The following is a 21,355-nucleotide window of genomic DNA, read 5'->3' on the forward strand; positions in this document are numbered from 1 at the left end:
GGGAATACAACACATAGCTGTTAACTGGGAAACAAATAGGCAAAAATATGAAGAATAAGAAAATACCAGGAGAGGGTTTCTCCTGGTATTTCTGTGGAAGCTTGTGATGTGGAAAATCAAGATGCTTGGTGAACACAATGGATATAGAAACCCTTTGTAATAATTCCCTAGCCGCTAAGGGACCAAGGTCTCCTGGGTGAAAATCACTATTGTAAACATACCCTTGAATGAATCCATCAAGTCCCATACCCCTTGGGTAATAGGGGACCCAAACTAAGTCTTATCAATTATTCCTGAAAAACATCTCAATAATTTAATGATATTTTAAAGGAAATATAATAAATAGACTCAAAAGGAGAATGCAATCAAAAAAAAAAAAGTCATAGACAAGATTCTCTACTTTATTTACTACGAATCAGACTTACTAAATATGGGTTCTGTTTTGAGCTTATGAAGGAGGTGGAGATGCTGGAAAGATCCTATAGAAGAGCAAAAGGAAAGAGACAGGGATGAAGAGAAACACCCAGGTAGGGCTGGGGAGGGACTGTCTTGTCTGGCAATTTGTTACAAGAGTTGAAAGGGACATAAAATGTCAGCTGCTTTTAGTTATTGCTAGGATCTTATGAGACTTACAAGGGAATTATTGCTCAGATGCAATCACCACTCAGGACAAGGAAAAAGGAGGAAAGAGTTAGTTAAAAAAAAAAAAGATTACGTGGGAGAAGAAATTCCAAGTAATGAGTGGTTAATCCCAGGAATGTGTCACAAGAGGTTGTTTTGTAACAGTTGTGTGTTAAATTCCTAATTTGTCTATGTAGCTTCTCAAAACCTTCTATCTCTACAATTACATTTTGGTGTGTAAGAATACTGACACAGAGTCTCATAACTAAGCATAGGCATATGTATGAACACTTTCCTCTATTCCTGCAGGATACCTGGTTTGTTTGGGGGCAAAGAGGAGTTGATGTGGCATTGTGTTAACAGTGGTTGAGAATGCAAGTTGTAAACATCTGAAAGTAGAACACTGAAAAATGCATGCATTGTATGTTCCAAAAGGTCAGTATGAAACATTATCTTTATGGCAAGCCTGCCTATCCACTCCCTCCTACACATTGCATATTCACACAATTTTGCAGCTTGTATAAACCCCTATTGTGATGTAAACTCATGAGACAGTGTGGCTTCTGCAGAGGGTGGCTGTTTTGTGACTGTAGACCAGTGGTTCTTTATACTAGTTGCAAATCATCTGGGGAATATTTTAAAATACTGTTGTGCATGCCCCATCCTTAGAAATTCTGATCGAATTGGTCTAGGATGGGGCCCAAGCCTATGTATTATTAATTTTATTTTTTGGAAAGTTCCCCAGGTGATGCTAATATACAGCTGGAATTGAGTCTGGTTTCAACTCAGAATTTCTATATAATAAAACCACACATCATGACAAAACTCTAAGCACTACAGTGGGAAAATTATTACTTCTCTAGGTCCTCATCCGGCAGAGTCCTTAGAATTTTTATTGGAATATGATGCTTGTCACTCAAATTCCTATTAAAAAAATGCTTTCTGGAACTCTGCTCTAGCAGCTATATAAGATAGACTTTGTACGTAGGATACATCTCATGTTACTTACGTAATTCAGTCCTTATGTTTTTCCCTTTCTTTTGCTCATTCTTTCTATTCTCTCCAAGAGGAAGGTCAGCTGGTTAAGAGTCAGAACATCATCCTTGTCATCCCTTTTTAAACTTGGGTTCATGGCTCAGGCATATACTAGGAATGGAGCTGACAACATGCACTGGTTTCTCTCCTAATGGTGTAGAGGCCACAGGAAGCTTCACTGGACCTAGGGATGGCAGTGTCCTACATTTCTCCAGGCCTGGCACAGAGAAGAGACCCCAAGTCACTGAGAAGTACTTTACTGATGCCAATCATTCCTCAGACCAGATGGGGAAACTGAGTCTCAGAGGAAACCTGAATTGCAGCCCTCTCTTGGACACTGACCTCAAGTATTACCTTGGGCCTTGGAAAAGTCACTTGGATCCTTTGGACAGCAGTTTCATCATCTATAGCAATCAAGAAGTTGAACTGGAAGATTTCTAAGTCACTTTTTATTTCTAAAATTCTGTGATTCCAGTTAACCAGTATTTATAAGTGTGGAACAGTATAAAAGCACGTAAAAGTCCATGCAGAGAGAAGGGTGGAGGACCCCTCATCAATGCTATTTTTATTACCTTCTTCCTAGATTTTACCAGTTGTCATTTTCACTTTTAATATTAAGGCTGTGGGACTTAATTAGTCATTTTTGAAATACTGAGCTATCAACAGATGGTGTGCTGAATACAAATATACCGCACACAAACATTTGGTCCTGAAGAAGATCAAGAACTGGAGTTCATTTCCCCTTCTCATTTGGGTTCAGAACTCTGTGGTCTTTCTTTTTATTGCCCGTGCCTCCAAATTGGCTGTTTGTGTTCCAAGATAGATCAGTTCCAAAGTTGGTTACAAACTTTCCGTACTTTTTATTTTTTTTTAACCAGCCAATTCCTCTTGGTTCACATAACAGAAGAGTGCATCATCACTTGCAACTTTAGTTAAAGCAATGGTGTTAAGAAGGTCTAGCTAAATAGAAAACGCTCAGACTTTCTGAGTGCTGACAGTTGTCAAATTCACCTAGTTCATACGGCCACATTTCTGAAGTTCTTTTTAACAGCCCATCTGTGAGCAATAGGATCAGATGACTAAGAACTACAGGGCAGAAGCACTATGACTTTGAATCAGATTTTCCCGTTACCCAGCTATAGAGTCTGTTTCTCTCTGACCCATATACAGTTCAGCATTTAAGACCTTATGTGATTTTAATTCCATCACTTAGCACCCTGGCTGTATGAATATGAAGGAAAACATGAATTTGTTCGAATTCCAGATGCCCTGAACATTCTCTGGAACTCATCAGCTCCCTAAGCTAAAGCTATAGGTTTAAATCTAAATCTAACTCCATAGGTTTCAACCTAAATTTCATGATGAACAAAACCTGAATAGACGTCTTCCCTGTCTTTGATCATTCTTTTTCCAAAATTACTATGACTGCATTAGGACAATAGAATGCAGTCAACAAACGCAATCACTAGCCCCTGGCCAGATAACACATTCCAAACTTTATTTCCTAAAGGAGATTTTATCAAGTTTGTGCTCTTATAAATAGGAGAAAGAGAGAAATATAACTTGGCAAATGGAAGTGTTCATTAATTTATCCATTTATTCAACAAACATTAATTTAGTATCTACCACATTCCAGCGAGCTTATAGCCTAGCAGCAGAAATAACCTCACACACACAATCAAACCATTAAATAAGTGTAGGGTATGTTGGATTAAAAAAATGGTCTGGTCTAAATTCAAGAGGTTAGTGATTTGGGGAGGGGCAAAAAAAGTGATTCTTCTATTACCTTAAAAGTAAGGAAGTGTACCCCAGAAAGACATCACTCCTCCTTGATAATGATTGTTGAGCAAGCTTGAGCAGCCAGAAGCCATCCCTATTTCATCTGCACTGTCCCCTTTTCAAAGATACTCGTACCCAAATCATAGATCCTATCCTGGTTCTGTTTCTTCATTTCATTTATTCCATCCTCAAAAAGTAGGTACTTCGTAACTACTGAATAAACTCACAAGGCCACAGAACTGTAAACCAAAAATGCCTGAAATAAATATGCAAGCATTCTAGTCTATAAATGTTTCTAAAGTTTAGGTTACAGCCTCATCAAATCGTATTCTGATTTTCTAGAGTAGCAGATTACAACCAGGGATAACTGTTTGCTCCCCTCACGGGGAACATTTGGCAATGTCTGGAGACATTTTTAGTTGTAACAATTTCGGAGGTGCTACTGGCATCTGGTGGTTAGAAGACAGGAATGTTGAGAGTCACACCACAGTGCCCAGGACAGCCCCCCAACCCTCACCCTAACAACAAAGAACTAGCTGACCCACAATGCCAACAGTGCCCAGATGAAGAAACCCTGTAAGAGAGATTGGAAGTTGTGTCTTGGGAGCCACATAATGGGCTGTGATTATCCTTGCTTAGGCCTTACAAGGACCCTAGTGTAAATCCTTTTCCTCACTAGCCAAGCAATGTTCAAACCTGCAGAGATTTATTTCATTCATTTTCTATTTGTTTAATAAACAGACTGGAAGCACTGGAGGGAAAAATACTCAAGTAGTGAAGTAAGATGAAGGATATTAGTAACCCTAGTTTGACTTAAGTGAATAGTAGGAAACAACATCTGCCATCAGGAAGTGAGTTGTAGAAACTGAAAAAAAAAGTTAAGAGTGTTTAAAAAGCTCTGGTTCAAACAAATATCTATGTGAACCAATGGGTAGCTTGAAAACAGTGAAGACATTTCCATTTCTTATGTCTTTGATAGAATGGAAAGAGCTTTTATTTTCTTTAGCGTGGTAATCATTCATATTTATCCTATGGCATGCCCTAAAGCTTAAAGAATAACAAACTGCCAAGGGTAAACAGAATTTTGTGAGCGAGTGAGACCTCTGGATGAATCCTTATCATTGTATGCTTGGATAAAACAAGATTTCCATGCATTAAACAGTACAAGACTTTCTATTTGGGAAGTAAGCTCCCACCACTTTGAAGGGCTCTAGCTACTTCTCAAGGATAACAAACATAAACTCCCCCAAGGTATGACTCCTTCCCCGTTCAAGTTCAGCGCTCTAGTCTCAGTGCTCCTATCACCAGCCCTTGCTTGGCTTATTTTTACACTGTTCGCTGTTCCATGTCATTTATTCGGTAATACTTGACATCAACAAGTGCCACCAAATAAATAAATACCAGAAGCCTGAAAATTTAAAAAAAGGAGTCAAAACACATGCAGGCTGCTTTGTACCAAGCCATCTGAAGCTAGGTATTTTTTGTAATAATGAAAATGTGAGGCCATGCAGATGGGAGAGATGGTTCCAGATTCCTGCAAAAGGCTTATGGTCAACTGGTCTCAGGTGCACCAAATGTGGTTTTAGGTTCCTGCCTGGGATCCCAAGAAGAAAGAGTACTGAGCTTACTCAAGGAGGTACAAAAATGCTATGGAACCTCCAAATCATCTCATCATCGAGGACAGTTTTTAACAATTTCAGAAGGATGTATATTCATTTCAAAGGAATGCCTTAAAAAGTATCACAAACTAGGGGCTTAAAGCAATAGAAATTTACTGTTTCATGGTTCTGGAGGCTAGATGTCCAAAATCAACATGTCAGCAAGACCATGTGCCCTTTGAAATCTGCAGGGGAATCCATCCTTGTCCCTCCCTAACTTCTCCTGGTTTTCTGGCCATCTTTGGCATTCCTTGGCGTGCAGCTGCATAACTTCAATCAATAACATGGCCTTCTTGTGTCTTCACATTACACCATCTTCTTAGAAGGATGCCTGCCATCTCAGATGGGGAGCCCACTCTACACCAGTGTGACCTCATCCTAATTACATCTACAAGATCCTGTCTCCAAATAAGGTCACATTCCAAGGTACTGGGGATTCAGACTTCAGTATATTTTTTGACAGGGAACACACTTCAAGGCACAACAGGATGTAAACTATGAATGTATATTTTTGTTATCAAAACAGGGAAATTTAACTTTAATACAAACCCAAGGATCACATATACTCCCTCATACAAAGAGCAAAAGATGGAGACACCTGGCGGCTCCCTTCAGGCTAAAGGTGAAAACAAAGGAAGAATAAGGCGAAAAGGAATTAATATAAAGAAAGAGTCGTGTCTTCTTGGTGTTGCTGCCGCTTTCAGACACATCCATGCACTCGTCAGCTGGAGCGTCTTCTCCCCCAGGGCATGTATGCTTCAGGTTTGTAATAAGCTCCAGAAGGCTAACGCGCATGCAAGAGATGAACTAATTCTGCTTATTTGCTCAATGGCAGAATGCAGAATAAGCACCCTCCTGCACAAAATGATTTCAGGAATGCCAAGAGGGTCTATCGTTCCAAAAGAGCTCCTCCATCCTCCCAACACTGTTAATGAAATCCCTGACACTTCCCCACTTCTCCTGGTTTGGGTGCCTGGGCCAGAAGTTCCCAATGCAGTATTGACCACTGCCCTTGACACTGTTCCAAATATTTTGCCTAAGTTATTTAATACACAGAAAAATCCTATGAAGTAGACACTATTATATCTACAATTTACAGGTAAGAAGTAAGGCACAGGGAGATTTAATAATCTTAGCAAAGCTGAGATCCAAAGTGGCCCTCAAACTATCAACCATGTTACCATATTGCCTTTCAACAGTAGGGAGAAACACAGTAACTAACTTACTATCATGCCCACTTAGATCGGAGTGTTAGGATATTTAATCCTCTCAGTAGAGAACTAAGACAACAAACAGATTTTTTTTTTTTTCAAAGTGTCTTCCCTGTACCACTTGTATCAAAATGAGGGAAAAGGTACACACACCTGGACTCTACCCTCAGACACAACTGATTCAGAATCTCAGTGGCCAGAAATCTGCATTTTGAAAACAAATGAGTGGATTAATGTTTGAGAACCACTGGCCCAACAGGAACGGAATAGGGGGAAAAGTCCAATGTTAAGGTTAACTAGAAAAAGCCACAGAGAGGTGACAAGGCAATGGGGACCCCGTAATCGATGGTCAGATGACTCAGGGGGTCCTGAGCAGAGAAGAACTTGGCTGCTGGAGAGTGAAGGTAATGCTGAACGTGGAGGTTTGATAGCAGAAATAGGCCAGCCATAGCCTCCGACTTGGATGCGCATGCCCTGTTCTGTTAGAAATGGTTATTTGCTGAGTCAGGACAGCATTTTCTGTTCATTTGGATGAAAAACATGGTTGCAGGCAAGGGAGAGCAACCAGGGCACATAGATTCAGAAATTCTTACTCTGACTCTATTTGAATGAGCAGGGTTTCATAAACAGAATGAGTACTGGTATGAGATTACAGCAAGTGGTATGATGGAGGATCCAAGAGACTTAAGTCCTATGTTTGGTTCAGTCACTGATTATAGCCTCCCTGAGGCTCAGGCTCTCGATCTGTAAAATGGGGGAAATAACACCTGCTTTGAAGGTCCTCACATACAGGATGTGAACTCACTGAGACATAGTACTCTATTATTGCTATTCCAAGGGCTCCAAAAATCTCTTGACTCAGAATATATATGCCACACTCGTGCCCTAAGACCATTAATAACACAACAAAGGGCAACTGGAAATGATGCTCTGCCTTACTCTGTGCGTCCCTGTGCCTCTGCCAGGAAAGACAACATAGTCACCAAAATTCATTCTAAAGTACAAATTGCATTGTAGGCCTCCTGCTCTGGAGAAACACACACACACACGAGGAAAAGTGGAGGCTAAAAACACCAAAGGACAAATTCACTCTTCTCACCCCATCTCATCCACACTGGTGTGCTCTACTAATTCTCTGAGGAGCTGAGCTGCTATTTCTGCTTCTACCTCTGCTTCCCCTCCTCAGCATACTCCAGTGCACACTCCTTGCTTTTGTGCCACATCGGTACAATTATAGTTATTCAGATCATTGCAGCAAAACTCAACCAAGCAACAACATAATCAGTATTTTCTAAATCATTCTTCCTTAAATCTGAAAACTTCTGAGTCCAGATTGCCTCCTCCTCTGTAGGAGGAAGCTTTCCTCTGTAGGCTTTCCATGCCTTTCAAGTAACTTGCCCTCCACTTCATTTTGATCAAATCATGGTATCACAGAGCTATGGTAAAAAAGAATATAATTTTGAATAAAATAGGATACCAAAAAAATTGATAATAAAAATGTACTTGTGAAATCAGGATTAGAATTCATAGTAGATAATATGATGGTTAATGTACGCCTACAGCCTTTCAATGGCTATTTATAGCACCTTTAAAATATATATAAATGGAATGTTTGCTAATTAATGTATGCATAATACTACTAGGAATTGTGGAGGACACCAAAATGGGTGCAGTGGACACCAACTTGCCCCAGATCCTGGTTTGCTCCATTCATTCATTAGTTAAGTGACCTTTTCTGTCAGGGAATTAATAGACTATTTTCTATTCTTATTATGAAAATAACCTAGAACTTTACAACTTTGTGAAGAGAAGCAGATGAGTGAAGTAGGACACTAAATGTGTATAATATCTATTCTGAGGTCTCTGTAATGTCTGAGAAGCAATCCTGAGGGAGAGACTCAAGGGTTCCAGCTAGAAGCCCGGGTCAAGGGCTACAGGTCCCCTTTGCACCCTTCCCTGTACACCCAGCCCTCTCCTGTCACTCAGAAGTATGCAAATACCCACCTTTCTGTTCTCTAGTTTGAAACTCTGATTACTAATGCAGCCCTCTCCCTTTAGGTCAAAAGGCAGCCCAGTGCTCTCCCACAGGGTGAAGTTGCCTAGCACCTGTTACCCCAAGGCAATCCAAGAACACTTCAGTGTTCCCACCCTTGGTTTAAATTCTTCCTAGTTCTCTGTGTAGATTTCTGGAAGTCCAAATAATCACAAGCATTAAGGATACAATAGAGGCCTCCTCTTTTCAGTCGAGGCTGCAAGAACACTGCAGCTTTCACTGCCGCTTTTTCCCCTCAATGATGCCAGCTCAGTTCAATAAACAAATGGATATTTGCCCTTGCCCCTGAGAAAACACTTAGGCATTAGGGCAGAGTTCCTGTGTTCTGGTAACATTTAATTGTGCTAGTTCTCAACCCTCTCTACACCCACACACTCATGGACCACATTTATTCCACTAACTTCAAAGGCCATTCAACATGTTGGAAATATGTATGAGAACACTGAGGGGAGTTTGAAATTAGTTTCAACCCTCTTTCTCTATGTGTGGGCTTGGTTCATGTAGTAGGTAGGATTTTAGAAGTACGTATTTGATTTTTAAAACATTCATTTGTTTATACTGGGTTTAAAATCATAAAAAATAAATCAGGATTTCTATTGCCAGTTTTTGTGTTTTCCATAATAACAGTCATTCATCCTTGTCCAATAAATATTTATAGGTTTAAATTAGGGAAAGCTTTTCAAAAGAATTTCCATTCATTCTTTATCCACCAATTTCCATATGCCAGCCGGCACGGGAGGAGTTTCAGGAAAGAAGCAGGAAGCAGATTAGGGCTTCCAGGCACAGAGGGAAGAGAGTACTGACAACAGAAAGAAGCTGTCATTAAATCCATACAGAGGTTGTCATTCACTAATTCACTTTTTTGTATAAGATTCACCAGGCCCACCCCAGACAGTGTGATCCTAGACTGAAAGGAGCCTAAGAATCTGCATTTTAACAGGTACTCTCCCTCCCTCCCATTAACTTTGCCACACTACCCCTGTGCTGGTGCATTCAACACATAATCAAAAGTCCAGATTCAGTGGCATGTCTTCAAGGTGGAGCTGACTCTTAGTCTTTGGTGCATATCTGGGTAGAAATCCAAGCATATTAGCAATATGAGCTGAGAGCACTATCAACTGTGTACAGTTTTTCCAATATTCAGTTTAATATGAATTGTTGAAAGTTTAAAATGCTGTATTTCCTTCTCATATATTCCTGGACTTTACTCCAGGACCGGATTGCAGGATATTTATATTCACTCAATTCTGAAAGAGATGGGAATACCAGACCACCTGACCTGCCTCTTGAGAAACCTATATGCAGGTCAGGAAGCAACAGTTAGAACTGGATGTGGAACAACAGACTGGTTCCAAATAGGAAAAGGAGTACATCAAGGCTGTATATTGTCACCCTGCTTATTTAACTTATATGCAGAGTACATCATGAGAAACACTGGGTTAGAAGAAACACAAGCTGGAATCAAGATTTCCAGGAGAAATATCAATAACCTCATATATGCAGATGACACCACTCTTATGGCAGAAAGTGAAGAGGAACTAAAAAGCCTCTTGTTGAAAGAGGAGAGTTAAAAAGTTGATTTAAAGCTCAATATTCAGAAAACTAAGATCATGGCATCCAGTCCCATCACTTCATGGCAAATAGATGGGGAAACAGTGGAAACAGTGGCTGACTTTATTTTTTGGGCTCGAAAATCACTGCAGATGGTGACTGCAGCCATGAAATTAAAAGACGCTTACTCCTTGGAAGGAAAGTTGTGACCAACCTAGATAGCATATTCAAAAGCAGAGACATTACTTTGCCAACAAAGGTTCGTCTCGTCAAGGCTATGGTTTTTCCTATGGTCATGTATGGATATGAGAGTTGGACTGTGAAGAAGGCTGAGCACCGAAGAATTGATGCTTTTGAACTGTGGTTGAAGCATCACATCACTTGGAGAAGACTCTTGAGAGTTCCTTGAATTGCAAGGAGATCCAACCAGTCCATTCTAAAGGAGATCAGTCCTGGGTGTTCTTTGGAAGGACTGATGCTAAAGCTGAAACTCCAATACTTTGGCCACCTCATGCGAAGAGTTGACTTATTGGAAAAGACCCTGATGCTGGGAGGGATTGGGGGCAGGCGGAGAAGGGGACGACAGAGGATGAGATGGCTGGATGGCATCACCGACTCGATGGACGTGAGTTTAGGTGAACTCCGGGAGTTGGTGATGGACAGGGAGGCCTGGCGTCACAAAGAGTCGTACATGACTGAGCGACTGAACTGAACTGACTGACTGTGTATGTTTTTCTATAAGCATGAAAATGGAATTATATAACAGAAAAAGAATAATATAATGAAAAATAAAACATGATCATCAAAGGTGGTTTGTTTTAGAATCATATTAGTCATCTATAGCTGCATAACCAACGGCCTCAAAATTCAGTGGCTTTGTATAGCAAATATTTAAATAATCTAACAGTGTATCTGAAATCCAAATGTGACTTAGCTGAATGGTTCTGTACAGGGCCTCTCACAGGCTTTAATGCACGTGGCAGGGCTCGAGTTCGTCTCAAGGCCCAACTGGGGAAAGACCCACTTCCAAGCTCACTCACATGGCCACTGGTAGGATTCAGTTCCTCCCAAGCTTCTGGTTTGAGGACTTAGTTCCTCAGTGGCTATTGGCTATAGTTCTGCCTCAGTTAACTTCCTCACACACCTCTCCAAAAGGCAGCTCACAACTCAGCACCTGGCTTCCCGCAGAGCAAGCAAGCAAGAGAGCAAGAAAGGAAGGAAGATGATACCATGGTCTTTTGTAACCTGATCATGGAAGAGACTACCCCATCATTTTTGCCACATTTTATTATTTAGAAGCAAATCAACAAATCCAGCCCACTCAAAAGTGGGGGGAACGTTACACAAAGGCATAAATACCAAGAAGTTGAGGAGAAGGGATCATTGGGAGCCATCTTAGATGTTGTCTATCACAGAACACATGAATTTGCTTTTTTTATTGTCAATTTATCATCCTACTTATGGTTTGCTAAAACAAACTTTTCTGATACAGGTTAGGGAGTGTATTCTGGGGGTAGAGTATAGTAGTGCTGAAAAGATTCTGAAGTTACTAATTGAACTTAGGTTTATAAATGAGGAGTTGTACACCTACTATGCTAACCAAAAGGAAAGAGTGTTAGTTACTATATCACTTCAGAATGCTTTCTGATATAGGTAGCTGAAAATCTGAATAGCTGTGGCTTAAAAATAAAAGCATAAGGAGAAGTCTAGAGGCAGATAGCTACTGAATTGTTTCAGTAGATTTGTAGCACAAAAGCAGCATCTTCTTCTATTCTCTTGGTCTTTTAATTATATATGTCACCTCATGGTCAAAAGATGACTTCTCTACATTAAGGCAATACATCATTTTCTAAGTAGGAAGAAGGGCAAAGGGCCATACCAAATGCCTCTGTTTCTTTTCATAAGAAAGATAAAGCTTTCCGGAAGTCTAGCCCGGCAGACTTCTACTTAATCTCATTGGCGAGAATAGGGTGACATGTCTACTCTAAACTGACCACTTGACAAGGAGACTAAGATTACCATGGCAAGTCTAAACCATCTATAACTTATCTCTAAGATAAAAGAATTATTTCCATGACCTGAACAAATGAAGCTTCACTGGCAGAAAAGTGGGACTGTGGGTGTCAGGCAGACAACACACATCTTCTATAAACATCTTGTTTGTTATTATTTATGTGTTCCATATATCCAGTATAATCACAGTTTCATAATTTTATCACAATTTTCACAAAAATCTAAAATGATATTTTCTCATGGAAACAGAATAGGCAAGCATCTTTGCTTATTAAATCCCAAATGTACTTAAAGTTTCCTTCTTGGAAATTCTTTATCCAGAAATAAAATGTCCAAATTTTGAGACAAAAAAAATGAGCCCATGTTTTTTAATCCTGTGTACATGGAAAATTCTTTTTTAATATTTCCATCACATACATTTAACAAAATGACTTGCACTAGCCAACAACTGTTATTAAAACACAATGAGACAGATTGCTTTTCTTGACTCCTGCTGCTAGATTTTTGCTAACTTATGTTTCAAAAATTATAGCATCATAAGTCAGTGTTGTACAAAAGTATTTAATGTCATTTATAAAAATCTAATAACATAAACTCTTGACTCCTTATAAAGCATCTATTAAGACATACAAATACTGAAGTTTATTTATGCCTTTGATTTTGAAGTCTGATTCTTGCCAGAAGGGCAACTTGTTCCATAGTTTACAGAACAGAAAATCAGCTCATTTGAGGAGCAGCTCAACCTCATCTGAAGCATCCCCATTCTAAGAAACTAAATGGCACCTGCATTTCTTCGCTTTTGTGTTTGTCCAAAAGGAAACCTCTAATTCTTGCTCTGCTCCAAATTTATGTGAGCAAATACAGTTCGCTCTGAGTAACACCTGCTCTGAGACTTCCTCTAGAGGGTTAAGAGGGTCATGTCCCTGAGGAATGGGACTCCAGAGTGACAGCTTTGATGAGGGATAAATCAAACCCATGATGCATATGAACAATGAGCACACGAGATAATCAGAAAAAGGCACCACTTTTCATTCAATGATGTTCAAATTCACATTCAAGCCTAGTTGCCTTTTCCATTGGCAATGGAATGTAGCATCCAGATGATGGAGGGTGTGCGGTGATAAGCAGACAGTAGTGGAAAAGCCCAGGAAATTTCTAAGCCTGAATTCCAAGTCTGCGCCTGCCATTAAGTGGGAAAGTATTCTGGAGAATCCCATGGGTGGAGGAGCCTGGTGGGCTGCAGTCCATGGGGTCACTGGGAGTCGGACACGACTGAGTGACTTCACTTTCACTTTTCACTCTCATGCATTGGAGAAGGAAATGGCAACCCACTCCAGTGTTCTTGCCTGGAGAATCCCAGGGACGGAGGAGCCTGGCGGGCTGCCGTCTATGGGGTCGCATAGAGTCAGACACGACTAAAGCAACTTAGCAGCAGCAGCAGCATTCTTGATCTGGTCATCTGACAGCTTTGTCCATCAATTTCTCTCTCTCAAGTGGATCTCCTTTTCTTTAAGAATCCCTTCAGCTTTATATATCTATGAATCTGCTAAGGCAACTATGCTTGGATGGAATTGTGAACTGCCTTTAAATGGAATGACTGATTACTAACAGAATTTTGTTGGGTTCAATCGATTATGAATGTTTCAAAATGTATAATGAGGATATTTTCCAAAATATTCCCTCTGGTTTTCACCTATTCACCCTAAATAGGTATACAGAAATGTCTATATTCATGCTGAGAAAAGGACATTTCTCCTAACCTCACACAGTGATATATTTCAAGTCCATGTCTTAGAAGACAATGAGAGACTTACAGGAGACCTAGAGTTAGGAATGGGGTAGGCAGAGAAGGGACATAAGGAGAAAGATGTACATTCATAGGGAAATAGTGTGGCGGGTAGGGGTGAACCTAGGCCTGGGAATCAGGAAATTAGAGTTCTAATTTCACTGATTCACTTAGGACCTTGAGAAATCTGGTCCATTTAAATTGTGCCTCAGTTTCCTTATCTGCCAATTAGAGAGAGAGTTCTTGGCTAGGTGCCCAGGATTGTGAGAACATGATGTGCAGGGCCATGGAAATTCAGTCAGTACCAAAAAGGAAAAACATCCTAGTTACTAGATGTTCTAACTTAAAATAGAAACATTAACAAGAGTAATTTCTTTAATAATCAAAATGTGCATGTTTTAGGAAGCATATCATTATTCCTAAAATTAAGCAAACAGGTCTAATTAGAAGAGCTTATAGTCCCAGGGATACAAAAGCAAAAGGAAGTTAGACTTAAAGAAGGACAAGTTCCAGTTTTGCCCCTTATCATCCATATGACCTTGGGTAATGTCTTAACCTCCAACAGTAGCCTCATTATGTAAAATGAGAATAATGATACGTACCTCAGAGGTTGTGGTAAAGATTATTACAGATGGAAGTTAGCTCTTTTGAAGCACTGATGAGGTTTGAATTTACAGCCACCATGTACTTTGCAACTGATAGTTTCTCTTATTTCAATTGCCTATTTAAAAATGTAGTCACCCACAACAAGTAATTTTTAATGCTGTTTATTATTTACTATATTGCAATGATCTATCCCCATGCCAAGCACTTTACATAAATTTTCTCATGTCTTCCTCACAAACACCTATCAATATTACTATTACTGTTGCAGAAATGGAGGTAGAGAGAAACTAAAGATTATTTCTGGCTTCACTGTGTTTCTTTAACCTGCCTTTTCTCTCTTGAACTGCATCTAATTGACTTTTATTTTAAGCCACGTTACATTCTTAAGACTAAAGCAGCAACTAACTAAGGAATATATTTATATAACATGTTATTTTTGTCATGTTGCTTTCCACCCCTGGAGACTTGCTCTAAATTCACTTGGATATTTGAAGATAAATCATACTCACTGCAGTTTTGGAAAGCATTAAAAAAGTAACCACTCAAATTTTTTAAGCAACTTAAAACTTAAGAATTTCCAAAATGTTCACTGAAAAAAGCATTTATATTTATGTTTAGAAAAATTAAATTATCAGTAAGAAATCTTACATAGATGGCACATGTTTATAGATCTTCAACAAGGACCAATCATGTATATAAGTGTATGACCTCATCCTAACACTGTTCTCAGAGACTAGGCTATGGGAATTCGTACAGTTACCAGAGGGTTAAACTCAATAATCTCTCTCTTTCTCTCTCTCTTTTTTTTTTTTTTTGGTCAATTTGCCTTTTAATTATGAAATACTGATTGCCTTAGAGAAAATTTGAAAAATATTTTTTAAGCAATGTGGTATTAAAAGAAAGAATCAATATCTTTCAAACCAGATTGGAAATTCAAATCTACCTCTTATTTACCTGGACAATCTATTAAACTTCACATTTTTCTATTAAATGGCAATAATAAATTACAGAGTTGCTGTGAGTTAAATGAGAACAGCGTTTGATCACGATAGCCAGTCAACAAATGTTAGTAACTATCCATTCCCTTGGAAAAGAATCTGTAGGCAAACATGCTTAAATTCTGTTCTGTAAAGAGACAGGAATCCTTGGTTCCTGTAAAGTCCTTACCAGCCTCCTTTGGCAATAGACTATTTTCTATAAAAGTGATGGCCCTCATCTATTAAGTGCCCCCTTCAGGGCATTCATGGACCACCATTGCCCAACCTTTGATTCAGATTAAGAATATCTTGCTCTAGTGCATTCATTTTGACTTCACCAAATCCTCTTACAAAATAGTCATCTTTTAAAAATAAAATTCTTTGGGGACCTTTCAAAGGAAAAGCACAGACCTTTATTTTTAACAGCTTTGGGAAAATCCAGTACCAGAACAAAACCCTATAGTAAACAAGTATCTGCACAGAAACTTCATTGAAAGATTGATCTGACTTGCCACACATTTACAACAATCTTTTAAAACACACACATGGGGAACACATGTATACCTGTGGCGGATTCATTTTGATATTTGGCAAAACTAATACAATTATGTAAAGTTTAAAAATAAAATAAAATTGGAAGAATAAAAAAAAATAAATAAAAAAAAATAAAATAAAACACACACATGTTTACTTCTGAGTCTAGATCTAAACAGGGAAAGAAAACATTAGAACAACAATAAATTTATTTAACTTCCTTTAGATAATTATGGACATACCTTTTTTATGTATTACATATTCTTAGGACATTGGACAACAGATCAAGAAACAGAATGTTTTAGAAAATAAACATTAACTATTGGTAAGCATCATGTATTTTTTTCCAAAAGAAGTTGATTGTGTTTAACCAAAAGTGGCTCCTTGGCACTGAGAGGCTCCATGGAGTCACATAAGTCCTCATTCCTTAATCCTGAGCTTGCCTGGATTGCTGCTGCTGCTGCTAGATTGTGTCAGTCGTGTCCAACTCTGTGCAACCCATAGACAGCAGCCCACCAGGCTCCCCTGTCCCTGGGATTCTCCAGGCAAGAACACTGGAGTGGGTTGCCATTTCCTTCTCCAATGCATGAAAGTGAAAAGTGAGAGTGAAGTCGCTTGGTCGTGTCCAACCCTCAGCGACCCCATGGACTGCAGCCTTCCAGGCTCCTCCGTCCATGGGATTTTCCAGGCAAGAGTACTGGAGTGGGGTGCCATTGGATTGCTTCTGGCAGTCATCAATGTGTTTATATTTCAAACCACATAATATATATGGTTTATATATTTATATATAAGGATATATACATATATCCTTCATATAGCTGCCACCACTCCACAGTTAAACTGGCTCTGTCCTACACTTCTGGTGGTAATTTTGTTACCCCATGCTTTAGTCTATATAATCCTTCCAGATGGATAAAAGCTCCTGCAAATTAATTCTGTGGGAAAGAATGCTATTGGGAAAGGGGCTAGGCTTGCATCCTGTCCCCACCTCTGCTGTGTTTGACTTTAGCAAGCCACCATTATGTCTCCGAATCTATGTATCTTCTTTTGTAAAATGACAACCTACCTTCCCAGATTGGTTTGAAACCCTAGGTCACATGGAGACAATACATGTAGAAGCACTTAGTTAACTGCTACATGACTACAAACTAATTTGATTATTTTCTAGTGGCCACCAAAAGGGACTAGTACAGGTGTTGCTTCTGCTGCTAAGTTGCTTCAGTGGTGTCCAACTCCTTGCACCCCTATGGACCATTGCCTGCCAGGCTCCTCTGTCTATGAGATTCTCCAGGCAAGAATACTGGAGTGGGTTGCCCTGATTTCCTTCAGTGGATCTTCCTGACCCAGGAATTGAACGCACATCTCTTATGTCTTCTACACTGTACACTGACAAATGGTTCTTTACCACTAGCACCGCCTGGGAAGCCCCTAGAGAGAGCAGAGGTGACATTAACAGCAAGAAGAAAATTAGGAAGGCAGTTAAGAAAATGTTAAGAGAGAACTTGGTTTTTAAATTGAAGAAACAGTAAAAGTTTTGAATAAAGACAAATTCAACCTGTAATGGGCCTCACAGGTGGTGCTAGTGGTAAAGCATCTGCCTATCAGTGCAGGAGATATGAGACGCAGATTCGATCCCTGGGTCAGGAAGATCCCCTGAAAGAGGGCATGGCTTTAATCCTTAAAGCTCAAGATTAAGCAGCAGTCCAGACAAGCTCCAGTACTCTTGCCTGAAGAATCCCATGGACAGAGGAGCCTGGCGGGCTATGATCCATAGGGGTGCAAAGAGTCGGACTCAACTGAAGCAACTTGGCATGCATGCCCAACTCTCTCTGGCAGGCAGACCTGAAGCTCAAAGTTCATCCTAGGCTTTTCTCTCTCCTTATCCTTGAAGTAACCAAGTCCTGGGCACTCTTCCTTTAACATCCCTGAAATTCATTCTTCTCTTTTTTCATGGTCACTATTACAGTTTTGGCCCTGCCATCTCAAACTTGGGATACTGCAAGAATCTTTCTTCCTTGAGTCTCTTTTCCTTTTCCCCTAGCCTAGACACTGCTATCAAATTCATGTTGGTAAATGACTGAATTGGATTGTGGCTGCATTCCTCTGCTCCAACATCTTCAACAGACACCGCCCCCTCACCCCCCCACCGCCCCCATCACCACTTCATATAAAGTAAAACTGAGTCTGGCCTCAACCTTTCTTTTCAGCCATGGCCACACAGGTCTATCTGTCTGTGACACTCACTGCATCATCCTTCGTTGTCCTGGGGCCTTGATCACAGCGTTTTCCAGATCCCTTCTTCCTTCCTTTCCAAGCCATACCCCATTTTCCAATCCCTGCTCAAATCCCGTCACACAATGAAGATTTCTTAAATCCTCAGAGCCCACAATGATCTAATTTCCTGAAGATATTCTACCAGCTGAGTGTTGGAGAGTTGACAATCAGTCATGAATTGCTTCCCAGGTGGGGCTAGTGGTAAAGACCCCACCTGCCAATGCAGAAGATGTAAGATGTAGGTTCGATCCCTGGATCAGGAAGATCCCCTGGAGGAGGTCATGGCAACTCACTCATTTTCTTGCCTGGAGAAACCCATGGACAGAGGAGCCTGGTGGGCTACAGCCCATAGGGTCACAAAGAGTCAGATACGACTGAAGTGATTTAGCACATATGAACTAACTACCTCTTAACATTGTTTGTGTAGTTGTCTCGGAATGCAGTTAACTTAGATCATGTTATTTACATTTTACTGAATGCCTAGTATACTTATCCATATTGCTGGGCTTTACTTGAAGGCAAGAATTTTATCATATCCCTTTAGTTTTCCCTAGAGCAGCAGTTCTTAACCGTTCACATAGCGAAGAAACACCCAGAGAACATGTTAGAAATCCACCTTGACACTACCCCTAGAGGTCTGGGTGGAGCCCAAATCTGCATTTCCCACATATTCCGAGTGAGGCTGATGCTGCTGGGTGCCTTTAAGCATTTTACACAGAACCTGTACATAAAAGCTAATATATATTTATGCATACTCAGAAATGGGTTTTTTCTTGTTTCTTCTATTTCAAGCTCATGTTCTGTCACTTCTTCTTTTCAGATTGATTTTGAAGATGTGATTGCAGAACCAGAAGGAACACACAGTTTCGACGGCATCTGGAAGGCCAGCTTCACCACCTTCACTGTGACAAAGTACTGGTTTTACCGTTTGCTGTCTGCCCTCTTTGGCATCCCAATGGCACTCATCTGGGGCATTTACTTTGCCATTCTCTCTTTCCTGCACATCTGGGCAGTTGTACCATGCATTAAGAGTTTCCTGATTGAGATTCAGTGCATCAGCCGTGTCTATTCCATCTACGTCCACACCTTCTGTGACCCGCTGTTTGAGGCTATTGGCAAAATATTCAGCAATATCCGCATCAACACGCAGAAAGAAATATAAATGACATTTCAAGGATAGAAGTATATATGATTCTTTCTTCCCTTTTAATTTTCTCAGTGCCAATTTCAAGTTGCTAGTATAGCAACAGCATATGAATGAATTTCCTGGTTCAGAACAAAGATATCACTCTCTCAGTCTTCATAACTATTATTTTTCTCCTCTGAGCTATTGGGTTGTCTGTGTTGGGGGTTGTCTGAACTTTTAAAACCCATTTAAAATATTTTTCTTTCATTTGGATCATTGTCCTATTGGCTGAGATATGAACCTATTGTTAAAAGATAACTTGAGAGAAATATGAAGAACTGAGGAGGAAAAAGAGAACTAACAACCTCAACTGCCTGTTCTAAAATGTCGATCATTTTATGGTAAGGGAAGTATTCAAGTATTCCAGGCTATTGTCACTGAGTGTACAGATATGTGGGCAGTTTTAAGCAAACTCTTCCCTCTGAAGTGTTTAGTGAATTGCTGCCATTCACTGTAATGATTCAATGGGATCTAGCGATATTCATCAAGTTAGAAAACATAATCTGCACATGATCTATTGCCTTACTTTCTTGAAGTTTTAACCTGTGATAGATACTTGTATTCCTGGATATTTGTTACATAGATGATGACACCTAAGTGCCTTCCTGTTCTCCAGGTTTTCCTTTTAAAATAGGGTCCACCTCATCAACTTTTATTAGGTCAGCAGCCTTCCTGAAGACCAAAATTAGAAAAATCCATTACCTAGTTCTTCACACTTATTTCTGACTCCAAGATATGGGATCAGATGAAGTTCATGTCTGTACTTGATCACACAACATCTTTATCCATATGGGGTATGGTCCACATCAGCCCCATTAAATGAATTAAGGTGAATAAATGGGGCCAAGCCCTCTGGGCTGGCAGAAGTGGAAGCCAACTTTCCCTGCCTCTCACTAGCTGAATGAGGTCAGCATGTCTATTCAGCTTCGTTTATTTTCAAGAATAATCACGCTTTCCTGACTCCAAACTAATCCATCACCGGGGTGGTTTAGTGGCTGAACATTGTGTTCCCTTTTCAGCTGATCAGTGGGCCTCCGGGGAAGGGCTCATAAAATGGAGGCCATTGTGTGAGACTGTCAGAGTTGTTGCAAATGTGACCCCTTCAAATTAAAGCACTTGCAACTGCCTGTTATGCTGTGACACATGGCCCCTCCCCCTGCCACGAGCTTTGGACTTAAGCCAAGCGTCACTTTGCTCAGAGAGAAGATGGGGGAGGAGGCAGTAATAAAAGATGGAGGTAATTTTGCTGGAATAAATTCAAATTCTTCTGAATTCAAACTGAGGAATTTTACCTGTAAACCTGAGTCATACAGAAAGCTGCCTGGTACATCCAAAAGCTTTTTATTCCTCCTGCTCATAGTAAGATTCTTCCCTGGGGGACTTTATTTTTAACCTTCAGTTATGCTTTTATTTCCATACACCTGTTGGAATTCTGCTTGGTTTCTTTTTTTGCCTCTTCCAGTTTTCCTGGCACTTTAATCGCCAACCTGTTACCTATTTAGGTTTTCTGCATTAAAACAGACACTGGCATGGACATAGTTTTACTTTTAAACTGTGTACATAACTGAAAATGTACTATACTGAATAATTTTTAAGTGAAAAGTTTTTTTATCTTTATATGAGGAAAATCACTTGGGAAATTGTTTTGTGATTCAATCTGTAAACTGTGTATCCCAAGACATGTCTGTTCTATATAGATGCTTATTCCCTTGTGCAAATCAAGTGCTGGTCCAAAAGACTGCTGAAATTTTTATATGCTTACTGATATTTTACACTTTTTTTATCTTGCATGTCCTGTAATAAGTCTACACAATAAAAATGTTTAACAGTTAAATAGTCAGATTTATTATTTTTCCCCAAAACAGGCCTGCATGTGTTGATTTCTGTAGTGTGGCGTGTGTGTGTGTGTGTGAAGTGCATGTACATAGAGTCTGTACATTATTGGAGTATGTTTTAGGGGGTGGTGGTCTTCCATTTTTCAACTATTAAAAAGTCATTTAGTTGGGATCTTTCTTCTAAGGTCATCACCATTCATAAGTTACTTCAGATAAAAGTTATAATTAATAAGTAT

At 39.8% G+C, this 21,355-nt stretch overlaps 1 protein-coding gene across 8 annotated transcripts in view; it reads left to right on the forward strand.

Moving 5' to 3' along the window:
* The window catches only part of CAV1 (caveolin 1), a 35,803-nt gene extending 14,685 nt beyond the window's left edge, over positions 1–21,118 (forward strand). For 4 of the 8 annotated variants that reach the window (XM_086396730.1, XM_086396732.1, XM_086396734.1 and 1 more), the window contains exon 3: positions 18,919–21,118. In XM_086396730.1, coding sequence (XP_086252856.1) covers positions 18,919–19,260 — 342 coding nt within the window. In that variant the 3' untranslated portion in view covers positions 19,261–21,118. Of the gene's footprint in view, positions 1–930; positions 1,057–1,688; positions 3,726–5,416; positions 5,520–5,619; positions 10,716–18,918 lie in introns of those variants that run through there. The other 4 variants (XR_015162606.1, XR_015162607.1, XR_015162605.1 and 1 more) reach the window with 4 other exon arrangements.
* Positions 21,119–21,355: the final 237 nt, after the last annotated feature.

This window comes from Bos grunniens, chromosome 4, assembly GCF_055505025.1.
Source record: "Bos grunniens cultivar Pamir isolate PY7600 chromosome 4, Bosgru_T2T1.0, whole genome shotgun sequence".
Classification (NCBI taxonomy): domain Eukaryota; kingdom Metazoa; phylum Chordata; class Mammalia; order Artiodactyla; family Bovidae; genus Bos; species Bos grunniens.